At 37.3% G+C, this 24,726-nt stretch overlaps 1 protein-coding gene across 2 annotated transcripts in view; it reads left to right on the top strand.

The window, feature by feature from the left end:
* ssbp4 (single stranded DNA binding protein 4) overlaps window positions 1-21,010 on the top strand; it is a 67,293-nt gene extending 46,283 nt beyond the window's left edge. For both annotated transcript variants that reach the window (XM_067398696.1, XM_067398697.1), the window contains 14 exons: window positions 6,818-6,907; window positions 11,787-11,870; window positions 14,145-14,204; window positions 14,299-14,365; window positions 14,465-14,532; window positions 16,285-16,352; window positions 16,434-16,479; window positions 16,559-16,594; window positions 16,684-16,738; window positions 16,953-17,023; window positions 17,126-17,204; window positions 17,299-17,327; window positions 20,537-20,638; window positions 20,856-21,010. In XM_067398696.1, the coding sequence (XP_067254797.1) occupies window positions 6,818-6,907; window positions 11,787-11,870; window positions 14,145-14,204; window positions 14,299-14,365; window positions 14,465-14,532; window positions 16,285-16,352; window positions 16,434-16,479; window positions 16,559-16,594; window positions 16,684-16,738; window positions 16,953-17,023; window positions 17,126-17,204; window positions 17,299-17,327; window positions 20,537-20,638; window positions 20,856-20,885 (885 nt within the window). In that variant the 3' untranslated portion in view covers window positions 20,886-21,010. The remainder of the gene's footprint in view (window positions 1-6,817; window positions 6,908-11,786; window positions 11,871-14,144; window positions 14,205-14,298; window positions 14,366-14,464; window positions 14,533-16,284; window positions 16,353-16,433; window positions 16,480-16,558; window positions 16,595-16,683; window positions 16,739-16,952; window positions 17,024-17,125; window positions 17,205-17,298; window positions 17,328-20,536; window positions 20,639-20,855) is intronic.
* Window positions 21,011-24,726: the final 3,716 nt, after the last annotated feature.

Below are 24,726 nucleotides of genomic sequence, written 5' to 3'. Positions count from 1 at the left end.
GTGGGATTTTCTTTGAGCCCTGACTTTTTCGAGTTGGGGGTACATCAGTTAATTTTTTTGAAAACTAGTCAGTATTTATCATTATTAAGATTTGTTTGTGAATGCTGATTTAAATACTGAGTTTAAATACTGTTAATGAACAATATAGCATTTACTATACTAATTCTTGTGCTGCAAAATGACATTTCCCATCATACTTTGTAGCAGCAAAAGAATGATAAATGCAAGATTCCAAGCAAATCCCTTCATAATTACAATTTTCAAACTTTAAATACCATCTGCCTAGTAAAAAGTGTTGTTCAGTACAGTAGGAACATTTGTGTGGCAGTGTAACAACTAATGCAAATAACAGGTGAAGTGGGGCTACACATAGCTTTTGTGGATATTTGTCTGTCTGTTTTTTCATGTTTCAGAGTTATACTGCTGCTTCAGCATTTCAGAAGGTGTTCTGGGCTGGAAACTTTCTCTCCACCTGTCCACACACATTAACACACTTGTCTCCGTACATGGCTTATGATTAGGCCCTTGAGCAAGCATAATTGTGGGCCATTGAGATTGAGAAAGCTAGGGGGTTCTGGGAATACAGTATGTGTGTGTATGTGGGGTGGGGATGTACATGAGGGGTTTCCTCAGCAGATTTGTTTACTTGTAATTAATTCACCTGATTGATACAACAGCTGTTGACACCATGGGAGGGAAAGAGAGGAAGCAATGCAGAGAGAGGGACCCCTCGTCATAGTGGCTTCCCTATGTTACACAGTGTACATTGCCTTCCCATCGCCCCATTGATTAAAAGGCACATCTGTCAGCCAGCATGGCTGATTATGGCTGTCGGTCCTCACTGGCTAATCTTTATGGAGTCAACTTCACTGACAGAGTTATTGGAAATGGGGGATGTTGGAAGAAAGAGCAGATGAGGCAGTGTGTGTTGAAATGCAGTAAGTGGGAAGAACGCTGGTATCTTGGATGTTTGTTTGCGGCATTTAAAAAAAAAAACAATTACAGATTTTGACTAGGGGGGTTGCAATAGCTATATTTCTGTCAAATAAAATCAATAACATAGCAAAACAATAGGGGTGTGCACGAATAGTCGAATATTTGATCTTTGATAATTATTAGAAAAATAAACTATTCGAATTAGGTCTGCACGATTATGACAAAAAAAAAAAAAAAAAAAATATTATCACAATTACATTGCAGTGCGTCCCACAGGTTTGAAATATACTTGCGGTGGTAGCCGGGTGAAAAATCCTCCTATTACCCATGGCACAAAAATGGTCTACTACATGTGACAAACAAATGTGTGATGTTTAACAGTATTTTATTTATTGAAATTAATTACATAGCATACTATTACATTTAATTACATAATAATATTATGTATTATGCTTTGTAAATTATGCAAAATTACAGCATTTAAATGGTTCTCCTTTTCCTATGTTCTCCTTGCTATGTCATATAGTGTCTCTCTCTGTGAATGGGACACAGATTTTACTAGTAAAATTTATATAATGAATAATATATGTGTCAAATAATGTTCTTAGACTTTTCCTCCTGTGGGGGAGACTACAATAATTTACTATGAGTTAAATGGAAATCAAATTAAATACAATTTGTGTAACCAAAATACCAATAATGCCCAGAAGAAGAAGAAAAACTTAGCTTGTGACTTTTAATTATAAACAAGCCCAAAATTCACCGGGACTCTTATTTTGAAATGTATACACAATCGCGGGCTGATCCTTCAGATTCTTACAATCGTCTAAAACATATTATATAAAGGCCATAAAGTATATATTATCATAATTCATCAACTCGAATTCATTAGCAATCGCTTTTGCTTTTCGTTGATTGAGAATCACTTTGAAGCAGTCTGAAGCCGCCTTGTGACATTGCAACATACAGCGCTCTTTGTGAAATATCCGAGTCTCTGCAGTGCATGTGGGAATGTCAGCAGGAGTAAACAGTTCTGACGCACACATAACGAGCATGTACGAAAAGTGTAGGGCAAGGGGAGATTTTCTACTAGTTAATCGATCGCGGATGGTTTCATTATCTTGGGCAGATACAAAAGTATACAAGGATAAAAATAATAAAAGCATAAATGTGTCTCCAAATATATTTGGGCGGCCCTTAATATATAATATACATAAGGTTGAGAGGTCTGTGTATCAGTGTCTATCGATGTTTTCCATCTTTGTAGAGTTTGTGGAGTAAATATAGAAACTAAAAATATATAGAGGGTATGCACGTGACGTCACCGTCGACCGTTATGACTGCGGTTACGCCCACTGAGTGGCAGCATTGGTTTAAAGCTTGAATGCTGCGAAAAACACACGAAACACATCCAAAACGGGAAAGAGCTTTGCGACTTATTGTACAAAGCTTTGACACAAAACCTGAGGTATATTTTTACAGACTGCTGAAAGCTACAGAAAAAAAGCAAATGGATCACTGCAATTCACAGTAACAGCTGGACTCCAGGCAAAGAAACATATTTTGCAGTTATCATTTTGTGTCAAAACGTTGGATTTTGGGGTAAAATCATACCATATATATTGTATTGATATATATTGTGTTGACAACACATCAATTAAATTTTTACCATCTTATTCTGCATAATTGGGTGTTTTTAAATAGACACTGACAAAAACTATACAAGTGCTGGACGATATGACGATATATATATATATATATATAACATTGATAAGCCTAAGCCTACCTATATTGTAGTTATATAAAGCCTTGACAGGCCAGTTTGCTTTTTGTATTTCCCCGGCATCGAAATCAGGCACATATAAATGTCAGGAAACACGACTCCTGGCTGCATGTCAATATACGTGGATTAGATTTCGTTGACATGTCATAAGGATCACTTTCGAGCCCAACCTTTAGTGAAATCGTTTATTTTACTCACGTTTTCGCAGTTTCCCCTATTAAATCCAGTCATGCAGCAGGTTCTTTTGCCACTCAGTCCAGCTGAGGGAGCGTGTTCTGGTGGGAAAGTGACGTCTATGCATACCCTCTCTCTCTCTAAAATATATATATATATATATATATATATATATATATATATATATATATATATATATATATATATATATATATATATATATATATATATATATATATATATATAAAATATTATATTATAATATAATATATTATATTATAATATAATATATTATATTATAATATATTATATTATAATATATTATATTATATTATATTATAATATATTATATTATATTATATTATAATATATTATATTATATTATATTATATTATATTATATTATAATATAATATAATATAATAAATTATATTATAACTGCTGGGAATCCTTGATAAATCCTAAGCACACAAACTAAAACTCTCTGCATGTGGATATTCTTGTTTTTATCTACATGAATGTGAAAGAATATAACCACAATAACCATGTGCCGACTCGAGTGTGTTTGTACGTTCTGTACGATAATTGGCGCACTCTGCTTTATTTTATCATTTTTTTATTAGTGCTCTGCTAGAGGCTAAATTCGTTTTTTTTTATACTTTTGTTTACCCACATTGTTTTCAACTAACAGAAAACCTCAAGATAATTATATAAATTAATAATCAAATACTCATTTTTTTTTTTTTTTATGAGCCCAGTTGTTTTTACAAAATGCCCATCCATACAAACGCTAAATGCTATCCTTTATTTAAATAAGGAAACATTTAAATAAATTATGCATAAATGTGAATTTATTTTTATATTTACATTAATATAATATAAAGATTGAAATTATTATATTTTAATTTAATTTCTAAAAGCATAAATGTGTAAATAAAATTATTATTATTATATATAAAATTTATTGGAATACATTTATTCCAAATATTCCATTTTAAGTGGATCGCTAATTCAGCAAATGCTGAATTGCCGGTGACTGCTTGTTACCAGAGTACGTGTGCATGTGTTTGTTGGTCGGTGATCTGGGTTACCCTGGTCGTCTGAGCACAGATAAGGTAGGATCCATTCCTCATCCTGGATCCCTGCTCCAGATCGATGCCCAGATTAAGCCTTTCCCCCGCTGTCTGCTGCCCAGCCGAGCCCTACGATTGATACTGATAATTAAAACCGCAGTGGCTAATTACTTCAGAGGGTTTGGACTGTGTGTGTGCGTGGGGATGCTAGGTGAACGTATAGGTCACCAATATTATTCATGATTTATTATTAATTTAATTAGGTAGGTACATTTATTGCAGAGTCTATAATGAGCTTTCTTTCTGTTGTAATAGAATCAATAACATACCCAAAATAGTGAAATCTGCACAATAACATGTACATGTTGTTGGCAGTGGAAACTTGGGTGTCTAATTTGAACCCGTTTCCAAAGTTGTGTGGGAAAATCTTTCACCCTCATCTGAAATTCCCACTTGCATGGATGTCTGTTAAAATGACAGTGAAAATTCTCGAACAATGCTAAATGTCACCACACATTTGGAAAATCAGTTCATGTATAATATTCTTGCTTTAAAGGAAAAGGGCTGGACAAACATGCAGAGCACGGCACGAGAAGTGTTAACAGGAACTGGAATGTGTCTGTTTATGTGGTCGAGAGGGAGAGAGATAGCAGTAGCAAACAGCCAGGCCTATCAAAAGCCACAGGCTCCTTTAAACTCTATCTTCATTCTCTTCTCTCGCGCTCCCTCTCTTTCGCTCCCTGGCCGGGCGAGTGATTGACGGCCTGAGGGTTTTAATGGGCACCAGAGAGCGGGAGAGCTAAGGTCTGCGTTGTCATGGCAACAAGCCGATTGGGCCCTCTGCCGCTCTACCTGAGTGCAGTGGAGTTGCGCTGCGTGTTTGTGTGTGTGAGCTACCAATGACTCGGTAACAGGATGGGCTGCTGGTCATTCTGACCAGTGATTTTTCTTTTAGTCCATCTCTGTGTTGATGAAGGTATTTATTCACCCTCTTTCTGCATTTTCACTCATTCATATGCTGTGGCAATAGAGTCGGAGCCATTGTGCTGGTTAAACCTACACCAGCCACTGTGTAAACAAAATCTCACCGGCCCGATCTGTCACACAGCCCCTCCCTCTCCTTAACCAAACACACTCGCCAATCCCTCCACTGCATGCAAACACGGCGCCTGGCCGTACCTCACCTGTTATCTGCCCAGCACCAGCCTCTGGACCCTTTTTCTTTGGCTGGCGTTTTTGATTTTGCCAATGTCTTAAAGGGGTAGTTCAACTAAAAATGAAATTCTGTCAATTACTCAACTTCATTTAGTTCCAGACTTTACTCCATGGAACAGAAATAGAGAAATGTAGAACTGTTCATGCTATTATTTGTCATATAATGAAAGCATATAGTGAGCAAAGGCTTTTTAAGCACTAAAAGGCTGGTTAAAAGTATCATAAAAGTAGTCCTTACTACTCTGATCCACTCTGACGGACAACAACAACAAAAAGCTCCCCAAGACTTCCTAGCTCATCCATCCAGATAGCAAAATTCTCTGTTTTTACTGTTATTTCTATTCCTTATATTCTATTTTTATTATTATTCTTTATGTAAAGCACTTTGAATTACCATTGTGTATGAAATGTGCTATACAAATAAAATTGCCTTGCTTTGCCTTGAGATCTATTTCAAGTCTTCTGAAGCTATACGACAGCTTTGTGCAAGAAACAGACAAAATTTGGATTGGATTGTTTGGATTAACTTCAAAAAGATTTAATAATTTATTGAGAATATGGAAGTCCACACAACTACTGTAACAATGACACAGATCATTATACTGTTGAATTTCTTTCAGTTGATAACCGTTAAAACATTGACAGGAATCAGACTTTAAAGAACTTGAGCATTTAAAGCCGCACGCATTTAAAGACCACTTCCATCATTGTAGCCAATCACAGACATATCCGATGAGCGTGTGAATACAGTGGCCAATCAGAGGTGTTTACGAATCCAATCAACAGTGCTCAAAGCATCACATTTTTAAAATTTCAGTACCGATTGGTACCGAAGTCTGTACTTTTGACAACTCCAGTGTGAACAGGCCTTTATTCTCTGAAAATGTTCGATTTTGAGACATTTGAGAATCGTTACCAGAACCGAAGTTCATGAAAAACATTTAAAAAATGGAACCAGTTCTTCTCAACCTTAGGTGCTGGTGGGATGAAGCCCCAGAGGAATTTTAGTCATTTTGTCCTTGGACCTACAAGTCGACTTGTCTGTCCTGTTGGTTTGTGTGACTCTATGGGATCTTGACTATACTTGTATGTATATATGTGGTTTTAGGGGGTGATTTGCTACTATATATGTGCTAGAGCTAAAGACCTATAATCATGTACCTATGCCTGTGTATGTTGGTGTATGGAACAGTGCCCTTTGCCCTCTCAGGGCCAGCGGTGAGTGTCTGGACTATTAAGGTCAGCAGTACTGAGGCGATTTACCCTCCTCCACCCAGACGAGAGTGAAGGATCTGATTACAGGGTGGAGGAGGGGGCGCTAGGTTGTGTGTAATCCCTGTCTACCCCTTCTTTACCATCATGGGAAAGACACTGCTGAGTTTGGCTTTGTCTGGGATGTGGGGGCCCAGCCTTCAGCCTAAAGAGCTACCCACACATTTGACAAGAGATTATATTTGTATGTTGTATTTAAACCCAAATATTGTTGATTTGGAATAATGGAATTGCTATTGGAAGCGGTGGAATTATTTAACTTTAAAAGAATACTTTGAATGGCTAAAAGATGGAATTTTGTTTAGAATTCATTATATTTTTGAAATCTGTGTTTTGACCAGGCTTTGCGTGTTTCTCTGTTTCAGAGTGCGGCAGCAGCTCCCAGTCCTGTGATGGGCAACATGCCGCCCAACGATGGCATGCCAGGTGGACCCATGCCTCCCGGCTTCTTTCAAGTAAGAGCTGCTCTTTCCTTCCCCCCTCCTTTCCGTTCAACCTCCTCCTTTAACCCTGTGCCTTTAAGCTTTTACCATTTTTCTGTCCCTCACCCCACCCCTCCTTTTTCTAACCCCCTTTAGTTCTTCTAATCCCCGTCCAGATGTTTCTTTCCCGCTATCTCTCCCACTCTGTATTTCCATTCATTTTCATTTTGCGTCTAAATGAGTAGTTCACTACAGTAGCAACTCACACTGACACAGAGAGTTGCAGCCCCTGATCTGAGATCAGTGTGAATGCCTCGACAGTTTAATCCCTAAGGCCAAAATGGGTAAAAACATGCGTGCTTGGTTGTTGCTCTTTGGCAACACTTATCTAACAACATATCTGTGTATTTTAAATTCAGGGCTGGGATTTGGTGGAATGCTTAGGGGCATAGTTCCCAAAGTCAAGGCGCCTGTGGGAGTTCCTCTGCCATAGTGATCTTTATTGAGCTATTTATAGTCAGAAACAAGCTAGTTACCTTCCTAAACAAACACATACTACCTACACATACACACATTAAAGATGAATTTTCTTAGTCAAGAAATTTCATTATATCTCTGGGTCCAACTTGTAGGCCACTCACACAGGATATTATACTAATGAATTTCTTTTTTTTTTTTTTTTTTTTTTTTTTTTTACATGCAGTGACATAGTCGTAGACAATTTACATTTCTGTATTCTATTTGCCTCTAGCTTTATACATTATTCGTCTTTATTGAACAACACTTATCTATCAACATATTTCTATCTTATGTTGTAACCACTCTATGTATATGGCAGATAGAGCGCCAGACCAGACAGTATACCTAGTACACATCAAATAGAAGATCAGATCGAGAAGCCAATAGAGTAACTGACCGAACATCTAGTAGAAGATCAGATCGTCTATGGATACAACATAAAATGCATCAGATAGGGGATCTGAATCAGCGGATTTAACATCTAGTAGAACATCAGATAGCTTAGAGAATCACAAAGAGTAGCTAGAAGTTCAGATATAGCATCTCATGGAGTATTTATAACATTCATTAGATAGAAATCTGATACAGTGGATTTAACATCTTGTCGAACATAGGATAAAGCATTCGATAGAGTAGATGGAAGATCAGATAGATCACCTGATAGAGCAACAGGTAGTGGATTCAATTGAATCAATGGAAGATCAGATAAAATAAGATAATGCAAGATAACATCAGATAGAAGATCAGATGGAGTGGCAGATAGTGCGTCCCGTAGAGTATACTTAACATATGATTCATTGGATAGAATGTCTGATACAGTGGATTCAACATCTTGTTGAACATCAGAGAAAGCATCCGATAGAGTAGATAGGAGATCAGATAGCAGATAGAAGATAGAGCAGCAGATAGAAGATCCAATGGAGTCAATGATATAGAAGAGACTGCAAATTGAACATCTAGTAGAACATCATGTAGTTTAGATAGTTCAGACTGAAAATCAGATAGAGCATCCCATAGAATGTGTGTGTGTGTATATATAATCACAAGATTCATTAGATAGAAAATCTGATACAGTGTTTTTAACATCTTGTCATTGGATAGATTTGATAAAACATCTAATGAAGTAAATAGAAGATCAGACAGAGCTGTAGATCAAGGATCCGAGAGAGATAGAAGACCGGTACAGCAAATTGAACATCTAGTAGAACATTAGATTAAGTTAAATAGAGCATCCAATAGAGTAGATAGAATGTCAAGATAAGATAGAGTGGCAGATACATCATCTTCTAGAGCCTCCTATAGAACATCAAGTATACCTTCAGGTGGACTGGCAGAGACAATAATACATCCACAATGTTGCAGATTGTCTGGTAGAATAGCTGATAGAGCATCCCATAGAGATGCTGAGATGGGGTCAGGTAGAGCATCACATAGATTAGAAGATAGAACATGGACATGGTCTTAGAATTGAGGAGGAGAGTGTTAATGTTGTATGAGCCCTGTTCAGAGCAGGGAGCGATCTGACTGTTGCGTGAGTGACATTGCATTCTATAAATAGCGCCTGTGTGCATAAGAGCGGGAGAGAAAGAGAGAGAGAACTAAGAAAGGGAAGAAGAGGGAGGACTTTGTGCTCCACTGCAGTAATTCCCTTTTGGTAGCAGCCCAGGGCATGGCAAAAGAGAGGCATGAAGAGAGTGAAGACAGAAAATGAAAGAAGAGAAGGAAGAGAGAGATGGCATTGAGGCAACAATTGCAAAAAGACAGGCTCCTCCAGGCCCACATGTGTTCCTTGTATGCTCCCCGATTCCACGCGACCAGTTGCTGTGGTCTGGTGACACAAATTATACTTTGGCATGTATCCTAGTGGCCAGTATATCACTCTTTTACACCTCTCAAGATCTAACTACTGCTCCCTCCCACTCTTGTCGACCACGGCTGCTGGACACAGTTGTGCTAATAATTGGAGCTGTTCTCTTTCTAGCTGTTTTTAATAGAATTGTGATTGGAATAGGTTGTGATCCATGCTGATTCTGCGATCATAATCAAAACTCAGCTGTTTCAAAAAGTGGACATTTGTGCCATGTCATCTCCTTTTGCATGTCTTTCAGTTTGTTTATCATCATTTATTATTTCTCAAATTCAGTTTCTTTTGTTGGTCATGATTGCATCAATCGCAAAAAACTTTCAAAGTGAGCAATACTCTGCAGAGTTTTCTGTACTGCAGCTCAAACCAATGTAATCTGACAATGCAATTCAGTCTAATGAACCATTTCTTTTGGCGAATCGGTCAGAAAGTCTCTCAAACTCCCGAGTTATCAGTTTGAAGCATTCTAAAGAATAACTCAATGTCTGTAACTGAATGTCAATAGTGGTTATTGAATAAACATTGGACTAACTTCCAGAACTGCATATCATTTGGTCATGTCTAACAAAAAAAGGGGGGCAAAAACAATTCTGTAAGAAATATTGGTACTCTAGTAAGTAGTACGCTGTTTGGGTTAAGTTGAAAAAGCATTTTGGTAGTGCAGCTATGCAGCCAAATCATGCACGCCTGAGCCTCTGTTTGTGTCTCCAGTGCAGCTCCAGATGCAGCAGCGATAATTAACACATGCGTCCACAGTAGCTGCCCATGTGATCAGCGTGATCCTGCGAGACAGGGACGAAGGTGAAGAGGGCTAAACCCTCCTGTACACCCTCTCCAGACTCTCCTAATCTGTACCTCGCAGGCCCAGACTCCCAGCAACCTCCTGCAGAGAGACTGAGAGCGAAGGAAGAGAGTTTAGGGAGAGAAACACAAAGCTTGCATGCTGGCGTCTGGCCCGGATCTTGGAAATTTCGTATGATTTCTTCTTCTTTTTTTTTTTTTTTATTCCCCCCATTGCATGGGTCGGCCCCTTCAATAATCTTCACGTCGAAACTCCACTGCACCAGCTCCTCTTGGGAGGACAGACTAGCAAGAGGGAGGCAGGGAGGGAGTGAAGTCAAGGAGTGGAAAAAAAAGAGAAATAGTTTCAACTTCAGCTGGAAACATCTGAAATGGATGAGTTTGTTTTGAGGGAAGGTGGTGGGAGAATTTCATCAGCCCTTCTCCCACAAAAAAACCTCTTGGAAACCAACAGAACACTGAGAAAAGTGAAAGACTGGCAGACTCTAGAGAGGAAGAGTTCCATCAAGGTTAAAAGGACTGGAGGATCTTGTTCTGACTTGCTGCGAGGTGCAGGAGTCTTGGGACATTGAAATAAGCCAGCAGTGAACGAGTTTTGTAGTCCTGTTTATGTAGACATTTCCCCGTACTCAAGCAAATCTCAATATGCTTTCTATTTTGAGTTAATGTTTTCTACCTGCCTGAGTTGTAGCTTTGGATGGTTTTGATTGAGATGAGAATTCCTTGTTTGCTTCATTTGGGGTGACTTTAAAGTCAAAGTACCACTCTGGTGCACACAGGTTTTTGAGGTTTCTTGACATTTTGGACAACTAGATCTTTTTGATGACATCTACATCCTGTATGATATGTCACATTGCATTTATCATCTTGGTTTGTGACAGATTCTGTGACCGCTGAATTTATCAGAATAATTACTTCCGAGACCATTGAAAACCATCCTTCTGAAGCAGCTCACCCTCACATGTGTCTTTTGCCAAAAAAGTGGTTGTATTTTTTTTTTTTTTTTTGGTAATGTACACAGAAACGACAATGAAATATGCATTGTGTTGCTGTTCCATGCTTTGTTTTGTTTGGTACTTTGTGTCCCGGCAATCACTCGGCAAGTGGCTACACACTGCCCCCTTTTGGTTGGGAAGCAGCATTGCTTCTCTGAAACCCCTTGGACTCTGTGGTTGCTGCTGTCCTCTATGCCACTGTCCCGCTAGGAATACTATGTGCCGTTCCCTTTCTCGGCGGGAGGGGCTCCTCTTGATGGGTTTGTAGTTTGGTGCCAAGCCGTTATCTCCTTAGCTGGGTAGAAAATGATTTTATTAATTGCTTCATTTAACACACACACCCCCCTCCTCACCCAAGACGCACACACAATCCAGCCCAAGTTATTCCTCAGTCACTCTCTACAGGGATGTGGTGCAGGAACAGGCGTCTCGGTAAAGGCCATATGCCTCTCTCAGTTACCAATAATGGACTCCATTGAGAGACATGGAGGAGGTCTTGTGGTGAAACTCTGTTATGGGGTTCAGCAGCTGCCCAGCCCTGTAGGAGATGCCCTTTGCTGGCAAATAAATGGTGGATTTATTACCAATCTAGGGGGTGCATCGTTATTAGAGAACATCGGGATCATCAACTGATTCTTCTTTAACCTAATTTTAACCTGCAAGACTTTGTTGGTCAACCTACCTTAGCAAAAACATATGTAATGGTTTGTGCATTTTTCCCTCTCTTTCTCAGGGCCCACCTGGGTCACAACCATCACCTCACGCACAGCCCCCTCCACACAACCCCAACAACCCCATGATGGGGCCACACGGCCAGGTAAGACACTCTTCCCCCTGTTTTCTTGTAATTCCTCACTCAAAACTTGTGGAATAGACAAATGTTGGGTGTAGTTTCAAATTTCAGGAGCGCCTGCGGCACAACTTTCCATTCACCCTTTCCGTCCTCACCCCTCCATTCTTATTTTCTTTCTTCCTTTCATTAATTCCCAAGATGCACCACCTTTATATTGTAGTATCTCCTCACCAGCTAGATCTAGTAGTGTGCAAAACTACAGACTTTCAAAGTCAGCTAGTTGGTGGGGTTCCTAAATGACTAATCGACTAATCTGACTTAACTGGAAACCTCTTTTTTTATTTTTTTTTATTTTACATTTTACACATTTGGCAGATGCTTTTATCCAAAGTTACTTCTATTCTATGAAAGGTATACTGTTTATCAGTTCATGCATTCCCTGGGAATTAAGCCTATGACCTTGGACCTTGCTAGCGCCATTCTCTTCTGTTGGAGCTACAGGACTTTTAGTATAAAATAAAATAAAAACATAATCTAGTCCAGTTTTTGGACGACTGGTCGCCATCCTGACCCATCCCTAGATAGAGCACAAATCAGTACATTACCTCATTCTCTGTTCTCTCTGAAAACACACACACACACATATTCCTCACTGACAGTGACGATGTTGCCAGATAAATAATGCAGGCTGCGGCCCAGCCCATCAGGAGTGGAAGTTCATCTAGTCGGGACTCTGCAGACCTGGTCCCTCCCTACACCCTGCACTCAGTCCTTCATAGTCCATCAATATCCTATTAATAATGCAGTATACGCACGCACACACAAACATGCTCTTGCGTTTACACATGCAAGCATAAACACAGACACTCTAACACAAACACGCAAACACACCCTTCCGAGTACACAAACTTGCTGCAACTTGGAGCAAACATAGGTAGATGGAGCTGGAAGCAAAGAGTTTGAACAAAGAGGTCAATCTTAATGGTTGTTGGATCAAAGCCCGTGAAATGACTTATTACTCTATGATGTAATAAAGCTTTGAATGATATATCTTTTTATCGGTTGCTTTGTTTCTGTGACATTATGCTGGATGACTTCTCCCACACTGAAATCTCATTGGTTGAATGTATAACTGTGAAACATCAAATATGCGCTTATTGGCCAAGATTGTGTGGCATCAGGCAGCATTTTTGCTTTTATTGTGGATAGACAAATTACTTGTTGCTGTAACTTGTCGCATCCTGCCTGATTAGGATATGGTGTTTAGAAGAGCAGAAAGAGAGAATGACTGCTTGCATGCAAAGATATCATGTGAAACGTCTTTCTATCATTGTTCTTGCTGTGAAGTCTTGTTTAAAATACCATAGGTTTCCTCTGTTAAACAGTCTGAAAGCAGAAGCCTCACCTTGTCAGTGTAGAGAGAGCCAATGTTTATGAGGTCTTCTCTTTAGACTCAAACTGGTGACTTTTAGGTAGTGTGATTGCGCCCCCTGCTGGTAACCATTGTACTGTGCATCTCAAATACTACATACTAAATAAACATGGACAGTTAATATATATTATTTGAAGGTGTCTGCGTTACGGTGTAATTACACATGCAGAGTAATAATAGTTAACTACATGTACTTACTATAGGGTTAGGGTTTGGTTTATATGTAATCACACATTTATAGTTATTACTATAGTAAGACATGTAACAAGGACATTGTAAAAGAAAGTCTTACCACATTTTCTTCTATTTTTAATTATAAATCCATAAGATTTTAATCAATTTTAAATTCATAAGTTGTTAAGTTAAAATCATGTTTATATTATATACTTTATTTTGGTCAGTCAAGTATAATCAGAACTATAGAGCATATGATTTCTATCAAGTACAGCAAGAGTTGAGGCATATTTTCTGAAAAATTAACAGAAGCATTCTGTATTTCAAACAAAAGGGCTTTTTCACTCTGAGCTTTAAAGGATGAAAATTAGCCAGGTTATGTAAACAGGTTGCATGTTGTGTTCATCCAATCAATGACCCTGACAATGTAAATATGCAAATAAGAATGTTAACCCAGGCTTTAGGAATGTGCAATGTAAAAGGTCTGCATACTAATATCCAGGATTATTTGTTAACCCAGGGTAAATTATAAAAAGTGTGAAATGTGAATCATAACCCAGGATTTGGTTTACAGTGACCCAGAGTTAACTATTTAAAGTGTGGGAAGCCCTAAAGTAGTGCTTATATGCTAATGAGAGGTTAGCTGTGATGTATTGACACCTTTTGATTGACCTTATGCTCTCTTCCCATAGCCATTCATGTCTCCACGGTACCCAGGTGGACCCCGCCCATCACTCCGCATGCCAAATCAGGTACTGACCCCACTCACAACACCTAATTTTTGCATTTTGCTATTGCTGTTTTCTCTGCTTGGCCCTTATTTTATACTCTCTTTCTTGGTTTTAGCCCCCCGTTGGAGTCCCTGGGTCACAGCCGCTCCTGCCAAACAGTTTGGACCCTACCAGACCGCAAGGTACCGCACTTCACCGTACACATTTGCAACCAGCTGTGTTTGGAACATTTTTTTTGCAGTGGCATTTATAAAATGGTTGTGGTTCCTCTTCCCCATCAGGACATCCAAACATGGGTGGCCCAATGAGGATGAACCCACCCAGAGGAATGGGAGGCATGGGCCCACAGGTTGGCTGACATTCCTTTCAATAAAACAGCTTTGAACTTTTTTGATCCACTTCAAATGTTGACTACTATATTATAGTATTGTATTTCAGATAAATGTAAATAAAAGAATCTAATAAAATGTAAATACATTTTGTGTGTATAATATTAGAATAAGTATTTAGAATTAAATCCATGAACATTTAAATAGAAATTATATTTATTATATATTATTATATAATTAAAAAGAAATCAAATCTAATTTTAAAAAGATGTTTTAAAGGTGCCCTAGAATGTTCTTTCACAAGATGTAATATAAGTCTAAGGTGTCCCCTGAATGTGTCTGTGAAGTTTCAGCTCAAAATACCCCATCGATTTTTTTAATTAATTTTTTTAACTGCCTATTTTGGGGCATCATTAACTATGCACCGATTCAGGCTGCGCTCCCTGCCCCCCGAGCTCTCGACTATAATACAGTGCATAAAGTTCACACAGCTAATATAACCCTCAAATGGATCTTTACAAGATGTTCGTCATGCATACTGCATGCATGATTCGGATCATGCGAGTATAGTATTTATTTGGATGTTTACATTTGATTCTGAATGAGTTTGAGGCTGTGCTCCGTGGCTAAAGCTAACATTACACACAGTTGGAGAGATTTATAAAGAATGAAGTTGTGTTTATGCATTATACAGACTGCAAGTGTTTAAAAATGAAAATGGCGACGGCTCTTGTCTCCGTGAATATAGTGAGAAACGATGGTAACTTTAACCACATTTAACAGTACATTAGCAACATGCTAACGAAACATTTAGAAAGACAGTTTACAAATATCACTAAAAATATCATGTAATCATGGATCATGTCAGTTATTATCGCTCCATTTGCCATTTTTCGCTATTGTCCTTGCTTGCTTACCTAGTCTGATGATTCAGCTGTGCACAGATCCAGACGTTAATACTGGCTGCCCTTGTGTAATGCCTTGAACATGAGCTGGCATATGCAAATATTGGGGTCATACATATTAATGATCCTGACGGTTACATAACAGTAGGTGTTATGTTGAGATTCATCTGTTCTTCAGAGTGCTTTTAAACAAATGAGATTTACACAAGGAGGAGGAAACAATGGAGTTTGAGACTCACTGTATGTCTTTTCCATGTACTGAACTCTTGTTAATCAACTATGCCAAGGTAAATTCAATTTTTGATTCTAGGGCACCTTTAATAGAAAACATAGTTTTATTATTTGTTGTATATTATTGTAAGTAAAATAATCTAAAAATAAATAAATGAAGCCATTGCAAAATGTTATAGTAAATATGTTAGTTATTATTTATTAATTTATTAGATATATAATTATATGTATTTTAAATGCAAAGAAAGTTTAATAGAAAATGTGTCTTATTCATTATATTTTATTATATAAACACAAATGAAAAAGTGTAATAAAAGTGCACAAAATTAATAAATCTAATAAAAATCAATATATAAGTAAATAAAAGCCATGGAAATTGTTATAGTAAATATGTGTAAATTATCATTTATTATATACATAAACTTATTATATAGAATGTTAATATTCTTTGGGAACCCTGTAGTCATTATAATAGTATTATAAGTTTATTTAGAAAATTAATTATGCGTTAATTTATTGTAGATGAGGTATTGAATTAGCGCTTATTGGAGTACAATGAAAGAAAAGCACATTGTAGTTACAGAGCCATAACATGTTTCATATGTAGGTTAACCTTTGCCATCTCTGCATTTGTAGAACTACGGCGGTGGAATGAGGCCTCCTCCGAACTCTCTCGGCGGTCCTGGAATGCCTGGCATGAACATGTGAGTCTACGCCATAGTATAACACGCTTAGACAGTTTCTGCTGCGATTATACACACTAACATTTCCTTTTGTGTTTTCAGGGGTCCGGGAGGTCGAGGGCCATGGCCTAACCCTAACGCAAACTCAGTGAGTGCCACTTCCAAACATTTTTCAATATTGCAATAACTCTGAGAAACCGCTTCATAACTATATCTTCTTCCCACAGATAGCATACTCATCTTCATCACCAGGAAACTATGTGGTGAGTCGCAAGCACACGATTTTGTCTGACTCTCTCTGTTTGTCCGAAATGTTCTTTGTAAGTAATCGTTTTCTGTGCTCATCTCTCAGGGGCCTCCAGGAGGTGGCGGACCTCCAGGAACTCCCATCATGCCAAGCCCAGGAGGTCAGTTTGCTTTCATTTAATCCATAGGATTTTATCTGGAATTTCATATCAGTCTTTTTTTATTGAAACTTCATAACAATAGTTGAGAAATTACCTCAGTGACTGGAAATCATCTTGAAATTGAAAGCTGTAGTTTTGGGAAACGTTGTGTAAATGCATCAGTTTGCCGAAGAGAGTTTCTCAGTGAAACGCTAAGAAATATGTTTTCTCGTAGACTCAACGAATTCCAGTGAAAACATTTACACGATGATGAATCCAATCGGCCCTGGTGGCAACAGACCGAACGTAAGATAATGTTTTCATGCAGTATGAAAAATGAGTTTTGTCGTTTTGTAAGTATCATTGTTGATTAATTGGATGAGGCTAACAGTATCTGTGCTTCTGCAGTTCCCAATGGGGCCGGGGCCCGACGGTCCAATGGGTGGAATGGGATCGATGGAGCCGCACCATATGAACGGGTCTTTAGGTGAGACTCCATCATACAATCAGCTAATACATACAAAATAGTGAACATTTTGACATTTCTAATGGTTTTCGCTTTTATCTGCTTTTAATTACAGGCTCGGGTGATATGGATGGGTTGCCAAAGGTGAGAACTTAATGCCTGAATATATGTGAATCAGTGTTATTTTATTATTATTTATATTCTATTATAGTATTGATTCATATTTTGAATTAAATTTCAAATTTTTAGTTTGTCTTATTTATTTTTTTAAATATTTCTATTTAGCTTTATTTTTTTTAGTTTTTGAAATTTCAGTACTTCAGCTCAAACTTGTTTATTGACAAGATTTCAAATTTTCTTAATTTTCTCTCATTTTCTTTGTTTTTTTGTTTTTTTTTATTTACATTGTTCATTTAATAATTATTAGGGCTGTCGATTTAACACATTCATTAGATTAATTAATTATGGTAAATAATAACGCTTTAATTTTTAATGCATTTAACGCACTTACCCCGCCCCAGACCTATGTAGTTCATCTGACATTACATACAGTTGATTGATGACAAACTGCGCGATGAAGCCTATAGGATGCAGTCAGAAAGTCCCTAAAATTAAAGATATGGGGGCAAAAATGTTCCTGTATGAGTTTGTCTCATATTTAGATCGTATGAGTTGAGCAATATTACACGAGTGCTGTTTTTGTCCAATAGCCTATAGACCTTATTTACCAGAGAAACAAGCGCGCCGCCATCTTTATAAAATTGTCTTTGAACTTCCATTTTGCGGTAGCTCTGTACATTTCTATGGCATGCTGTCAAAGAATAATTTGCTGATTAAGTCGATTTACTTGTTGTAGAGTTAATGAAAGTTATCATGATCATTGTAATGTTTAAAGGTCCCATGGCATGAAAATTTCACTTTGTGAGGTTTTTTAACATTAATATGAGTTCCCCTATCCTGCATATGGTCCCCCAGTGGCTAGAAAAGGCCCAATCTGGAATCTTCCCCATATGTCGTCATAAGGGGAAAGGTTACCTCCCCTTTTTTCTGCTTTGCCCGCCCATGAGAAAATGAGCTACAGTGAGATTCGAGCACAATATATATTTTTTTTTCCTCGAGAGACACATCATGCCTTGTAAATGAGCGAAGCATGGCAGTTGTTCAGTGTTTGGATTTACAAATGAACACCGAAGTATTTTTTTTTAGTTCCTTCATCCGAGCCTATGAAGAAACAGTGGGTTAATTTTATTTTCTCTGGTAATGCGCAGATACAACTTCCCATAGTTTTGTATGTCTACGCCACACATTTCACCGACCACTGTTTCCTCAACGTGGGCCAATACAGCCCAGTTACTGTCGCTAACGTAAAGATGGACAGCATCAAGTGTGTGTGTGAATACATGCACTGTAACGCGAGTGTTGTACATTTCTGTGTTGTTTGGATAACCGTTCTGCTGTAATTGCGCATGCGATATCCACATTTCCAGATTGCAGAGCTCGATGTAATTGTAATAAGATTGTAAAAACTTTTAAGATTTATGAAATATAAAATATGTAAACAAATAAATGTTGTTGGCATGGTAGCACATTTTCCACAATGGCACCTATCCGAAAAGGTATTTGTAATAATGGCAGAGGTCTGACTAATTTAGTTGCGCTGGTTAGTGTCTATAGCTGATATATATAATATATATACGATAGCATATCACAGCAACATGAAGAGCCAACAATGTAGGCTAGCATTAGCTACGTGATAACTGTAACAGCATACATAAACCAACTAAAGTACCGTATCCAGACTCAATGTTTTAAACTAACCATTCCGCTGAGTTACAACTTCTTCATCCGGATCAGATTCTGGGTCAAACTGAAAAGCTTGAACAACTGCGTGTCTACGAGCCATTGCGATACATCCACTGTCAACATTAGCGCATAGTACTGTGGCCGTGAGCTGGTTAATGCCACACCCACCCTCCACCTTGCCCCGCCTCTCTCCTCCTCATTAGCATTTAAAGCTACAGACCCAGAAATGGCACGTCCTGAGGAAAGCTCATTGTGGGACTGGCTTGTAGTGGCTGAAATTCTGCACCAAGGCTGAATTTCGGGAAAGAGACTTCAGATACAGTACTATGGACCACTTAGGCCTATATAAAAGCATCCAAAAAGTAGCATGACATGGGACCTTTAAAGCAGATGTCTCAACAAATGTCAGTAGACTGGGAAGACTTTAAAACAAGCAGTTCATTCATAAATGGTAAGATCGCTGTGGAAATACAAACCGGAAGTCAAAGGACAACGAGCGCAACTCTGAAAAGGGGCGGAGCTACATAAGGTCTATTTAACGAGTGCAAAAACAATACTGATTTTATACAACAGTTCAGAAGAAGTAAATAATAAAATATAAAGACAATGAAGATATAAAGACAAAGCAGAACAGTTCGTCTCTACGCAATGCACAGCAGTGTTTCATTTCTAAAACAAAATGAAACGCGAACCGAGTGAAACCTATGATTCAACCCTTTGAACAAGTCGAATGAATGAACGACTTAATCATTAAGACCTTTACCTCCACCTACTGGCATGTTTAATTTCTTATTTAGAGTCATCAAGAATCATTCCGTATCTCCATATTAATTATAAATAAATAAACAAATAAAAGTCGTCATTTACTCAACCTCATGTTCCAAAATTTCACGTGTAAAAAATTCTATTTTGAATCGAATAAAATATTTCTTTCTGAAGCTACTTTTTGTAATGTCTTTGGGGGTAATTTCTCTGTCAAAATTGATGTGCGATTAAATTGTGATTAATTAGATTAATTAATTGCCACATCATGTAATTAATTAGATTTAAAAAAAAATTAATCACTTGACAACCCTAATACATATATTTTGTTTCAGCTTTATTTATAGATTTAGTTAAATTTGAACTTATTCTTTATTTTTTTTTTAGGGATGCACAAAATATCGGTTATCGGCTGATATTAGAATTTTTTTTGGATATTTATCTTGCTCATTGTTGTTTTTGTTTATGTATAGATTACCTTTGATGACCTAATTTAATAACGCTGTTAAATATGATCAGATATCAAAATCAATATCCATTTTTCATACCGTACATAATGTTGTGTTGCTTAAATCACTTGTAGCATTTTAATGATTGATTTAGTTTTTAATTTTTGTAATCAAACTAGTAGAGAATTTTAATATTAGCCTTTTTATCAGTTATTGTCTATAACAGTACATGAAAATAGTTATCTGCTTATCGATATCAGGCAGAATTTCTTACCATTTCTTGTTGGATACCATTTACTTTTGTGTATGTCACTAATCATCGTACATCTGGATTTCTAGAACTCTCCGAACAACATGGCAGGTATGAATAATCCCCCAGGGACTCCGCGGGACGACGGGGAGATGGCAGGCAACTTCTTAAACCCATTCCAAAGTGAAAGTGTAAGTTTACGTCACACCGGCCCGCTCTATATCTCTCCTCCCCCGCTCTCCTGCTTCACATGTACGTTATAACGTTGTGATGTCTAAATTCACTTTAGTTAATCTAAATATCGAACCATTATACAATGAAATCGGATGATATTTCTGGTTTTCGCAACTGCAACTTCATTGACTCATTTTGTCCCTCCACTTTCCCCTTCCTCTCTTCTCGTTGCAGTATTCACCCAACATGACGATGAGTGTGTGATTCTTCTTTTTTTATTTTGTTTTTTATTTTATTTTATTTTGTACCCCACCCCCTCATCCCACTTCCTGTTCTCCTCGTCTCTGCTGCGTTCGGCATGTTGTCGTTTTGTTTTTTATTTGCTCGATCTTCAACTCCCCACAACTCCCTCAAACACTCTGGGTTGGCGCCCTTCAGCCGGTCGGTGTGGCCACGGAGCGAAGGACGCCCAGTACAAAGCCGAAAAGAAGCAGGCCTCAGGTCACAGGAAGAGCCTTCTGACGGACTCAACCTGCCTGCCGGGCTTCGTATCTGGATCGGGCTCTTGATTGAACCGCCGTGTGTGTGTTTGTACATGTGCGTGTGTGTGTGGGACTGTGCCAGGAAGACACTTCATAACTAGCTGCTCATCAGCATTGAGGCTGGTGGCTTTATTTCAGCCCCGTTTGATCTTTTTTTTTCGTCTTTTTATCGGCAATGAAACACTGAAACTAGCGGTTGTTTGATTGCTGTGTACATTTTAAAATGGAAAAAGCTAAACTGTTGACGCTAGGGGCAGGAATGGTCTCATTACAATATATTTGTATATTATTGATAATATTATTGTTATAATTTTCATAATTGCTATGATGATGATGACGATGTACTCATAATTTTATGGATTTTCCTGTAAAGGGCACATTTGTATCTCAACAACATCAATGACAGAATAAGCACACATTCAAATGCACAATGACACTTCTGTTTACATGATTTTAGGTATTTGTTTGTCTCTTTTGTTTGAATTTGTTTCGTCAGATGTCTTTGCATATACCTCTTCCTGTGTTCTTCATCCAACTGATGTCATCACTACCGAGATGTACAACCTCAGTTTTGTGTCTCTGTCAGCAAAGTGGCTACAATCACTGGTTTAATGCACCCGTCGGCACTGTATTTAAAAATTGGAGTATATTTCAAAGTCTAAAAGGGTGACATTTTCATTTTCACTGCCATCGCGTATTGCTCCATCCTTGGCTTGGTCACGAACGGCCTATAATGAATACATTTTACCATCCATTCTTGATGATTTGCCGTTACATAGTTGCGATATCATTCACGTTCATTGTAATTTTGCCACTACGTGTTTGCCATGTTGTTTTGCAAGTCTTTTTTAGAAATATTACCCACGTGTTTGTAAAAGTAGTTGGACGCAGGCTGCTCTTACAAGCACGAGTTTCCTTGTGCTCTATAGTCCCATGTCTGTAAATATAACAACTTTTCTTTTTTTTCTTTTTTTTTTTTTTTTTTTTTTTTGGTCATGGACCTTATTGGTATTTTCAATACACTACTTGTCTGTGAAACTCATTTGTGGTCCCATCTCTTTCTTCAAATGAGGTTGCCCTAGGATGCCAAACGCAGAGTTTACAGTCAACATATTTGTGTTTCAGTATGAGGAATTTGAGGGAAAATCACATGAAAAGATGTCTGGGTCACATTTTACCCCTCAATAAAAAAGTAAAAAAGAATCCATTTAATTGACTATTTCAGGACAGTTTTTTATTTTATTTTTTTGGTATTACGGAATTATTTTGACATGACAACTGAGTGCATATTCCCCAAATTTCACATTAGTTATGCATCAGGGTTTTTTTATGATTCACATTACTGAAAAATGTAAAAAAAAAAAATTGTATATATAAATCAGGATAAATATAGGGAGTACAACAAATACACTCATGTTCTGTGAATATTTAGTTATTTTGCATAATAAAAAGGGCTTTTGTTGCTTTACAGTATATACTCGGAATGAAATGTGCCTATTTGTCAGTATAAAATCATAACATTTTATGACTCTTGCATTGTGAGTAAAAGATCTTGACCGAAAATGGATGCACCTCTTGATGGAAATAAATGTTGTGATGTTATTTCCATCAAGATCTGATTTCATCATCAGATCCACGAAGGTGCATCAATTTTTAGACATGATCTTGTATTGACAATGCAAGAGTCAAGCACTCTGTAAAGTGTACTCCAGCACATCCCAAAGACTTTCAATGAATGTAATGTTTGGATTCATGTGTGAAAATGATTCTTCATGCTCTCTGAACTATTCATCGAGTACAATTTGAGCCTGACGAATCTTGACATTGTCATCCTGGAATATGGCCATGATGTGTCCTCCTACATGTTTGTTTAAGAAATGAAAAGCCACACACTCCATCAATTAGGGTTAGAAGAACTGTTGCCAAATATAAAACAGGTTAGAAACATGATAATCACAGCAATAATCATCCAATCATAGACTCTTAAGAATTTGTCTATTTAAATCCAAACAGCGACTGGGCAGATATATATATATATATAAATTGTTATTTTTTTTTCTTTAATTCTGAATTTGGGGTAAAATATGACTTGGACAGGTTTGGTGAGATTCTCCTTTGTATATAATTGACACTAATTCCCATTGAATTCATGAAAGCAGCCATTTCATGCCTACAATTATTTAATCAGTGCTTCATCACGGGATAAATGAATCGATCATCGTGGGACATTCAAAATCACACATTTCTTGATGGTTAGGTCGACCAGCCGAGTTTAAAATGCTTTTATCCAGTGATTGTATTAAGGACATTTTGGTATTTTGGCCATCTGAGAACCAGGCTCAGCATCCTGGTAAGTTTTGAAGGGATGTCCATGCTTGTCTTTGGTTTGTCTGGTGTGCAGCCCACAACCTTTCTTGACCCTCACCCCTGACCTTTGGTTTACTGTAAATACTGTAAAATGCATTTTGATATCATTGACATGTTTTGATATGTCAGTCACAACCAATGAGTACAGCTGAAAATAAGTTATAAAGAATCTGTTTGTGTTTTTGTATTTTAAAGAGATGCTTTTGCTGTAAAAAAACAACAAAAAAAACTGCAGGTCGATGCTCACCCTTATTGTAAATCAAGTCTGCAACAGGTTTATGCTTTTATTTCTTCAAAAATAACAATCGGAGCTTAAATTCCTCAAATATTTAGTTTGTGTGATGGAAATGGCTTTTAATACTGAACAGAATATTGAGTCGGTTTACATCAAATGATAAGGTTCTGAAGGCTGAAATTGTTTAGTTGCTCACACTGACCTACTTTCAGTTCTTCAATGTCCAATTGTTGGCCATCTCTGCACTTCTGTTGTGATGTATAATATTGTAACATGAGAAAGACGTTTGAGAGGAAAATGTGTATTTTGGAGCAGGAAGGGTCATGGGAGGGAATGACAGAAATTTCTCCTGTAATTTTCATTGTCCTTTCTTGCGACATGACAGTATTCAGTATGAAGCAGTCTGTCCCTTTGGGTTTGCTTTGTATTTTATAGTAGGGTAGCTCAGATCTTTGTCCTAGGGCCTTAGGTGTCTTGTGTAGGTAAATATGTCCTTTGTATGTTTCTATATTGTAAAGTTTCTTTAGACTGAGAAAAAAACAAAAAACAAAATTTGCTTATCAAAAAGAAATGATTGCATCAATAATAAATGTAATTTGATATTTTTACGTGTTTCAGTTTTGTTATTTAAATGGAATAAGAATCCCCTATAATTTAATATGAATAATATGAAACATTTTTAAATACTAAATATATATATAGGCCTATAATTAGTTTTATATATATATATATATATATATATATATATATATATATATATATATATATATATATATATATATATATATATATATATATATATATATATTTATTAAATATATATATAAAAAGTACTTTGTGAAGTAAATATATACTGATCAGGCATAACATTATGACCACCTTTCTAATATTGTGTTGGTCCCTCTTTTTCTGCCAAAACAGCCCTGAACCGTGGAGGCATGGACTCCACTAGACCCCTGAA

This window comes from Chanodichthys erythropterus, chromosome 10 (genome assembly GCF_024489055.1).
Source record: "Chanodichthys erythropterus isolate Z2021 chromosome 10, ASM2448905v1, whole genome shotgun sequence".
Lineage (NCBI taxonomy): Eukaryota > Metazoa > Chordata > Actinopteri > Cypriniformes > Xenocyprididae > Chanodichthys > Chanodichthys erythropterus.
The sequence above is the reverse complement of the archived record's forward strand: the minus strand, read 5'-3'. Positions and strand labels throughout refer to the sequence as shown.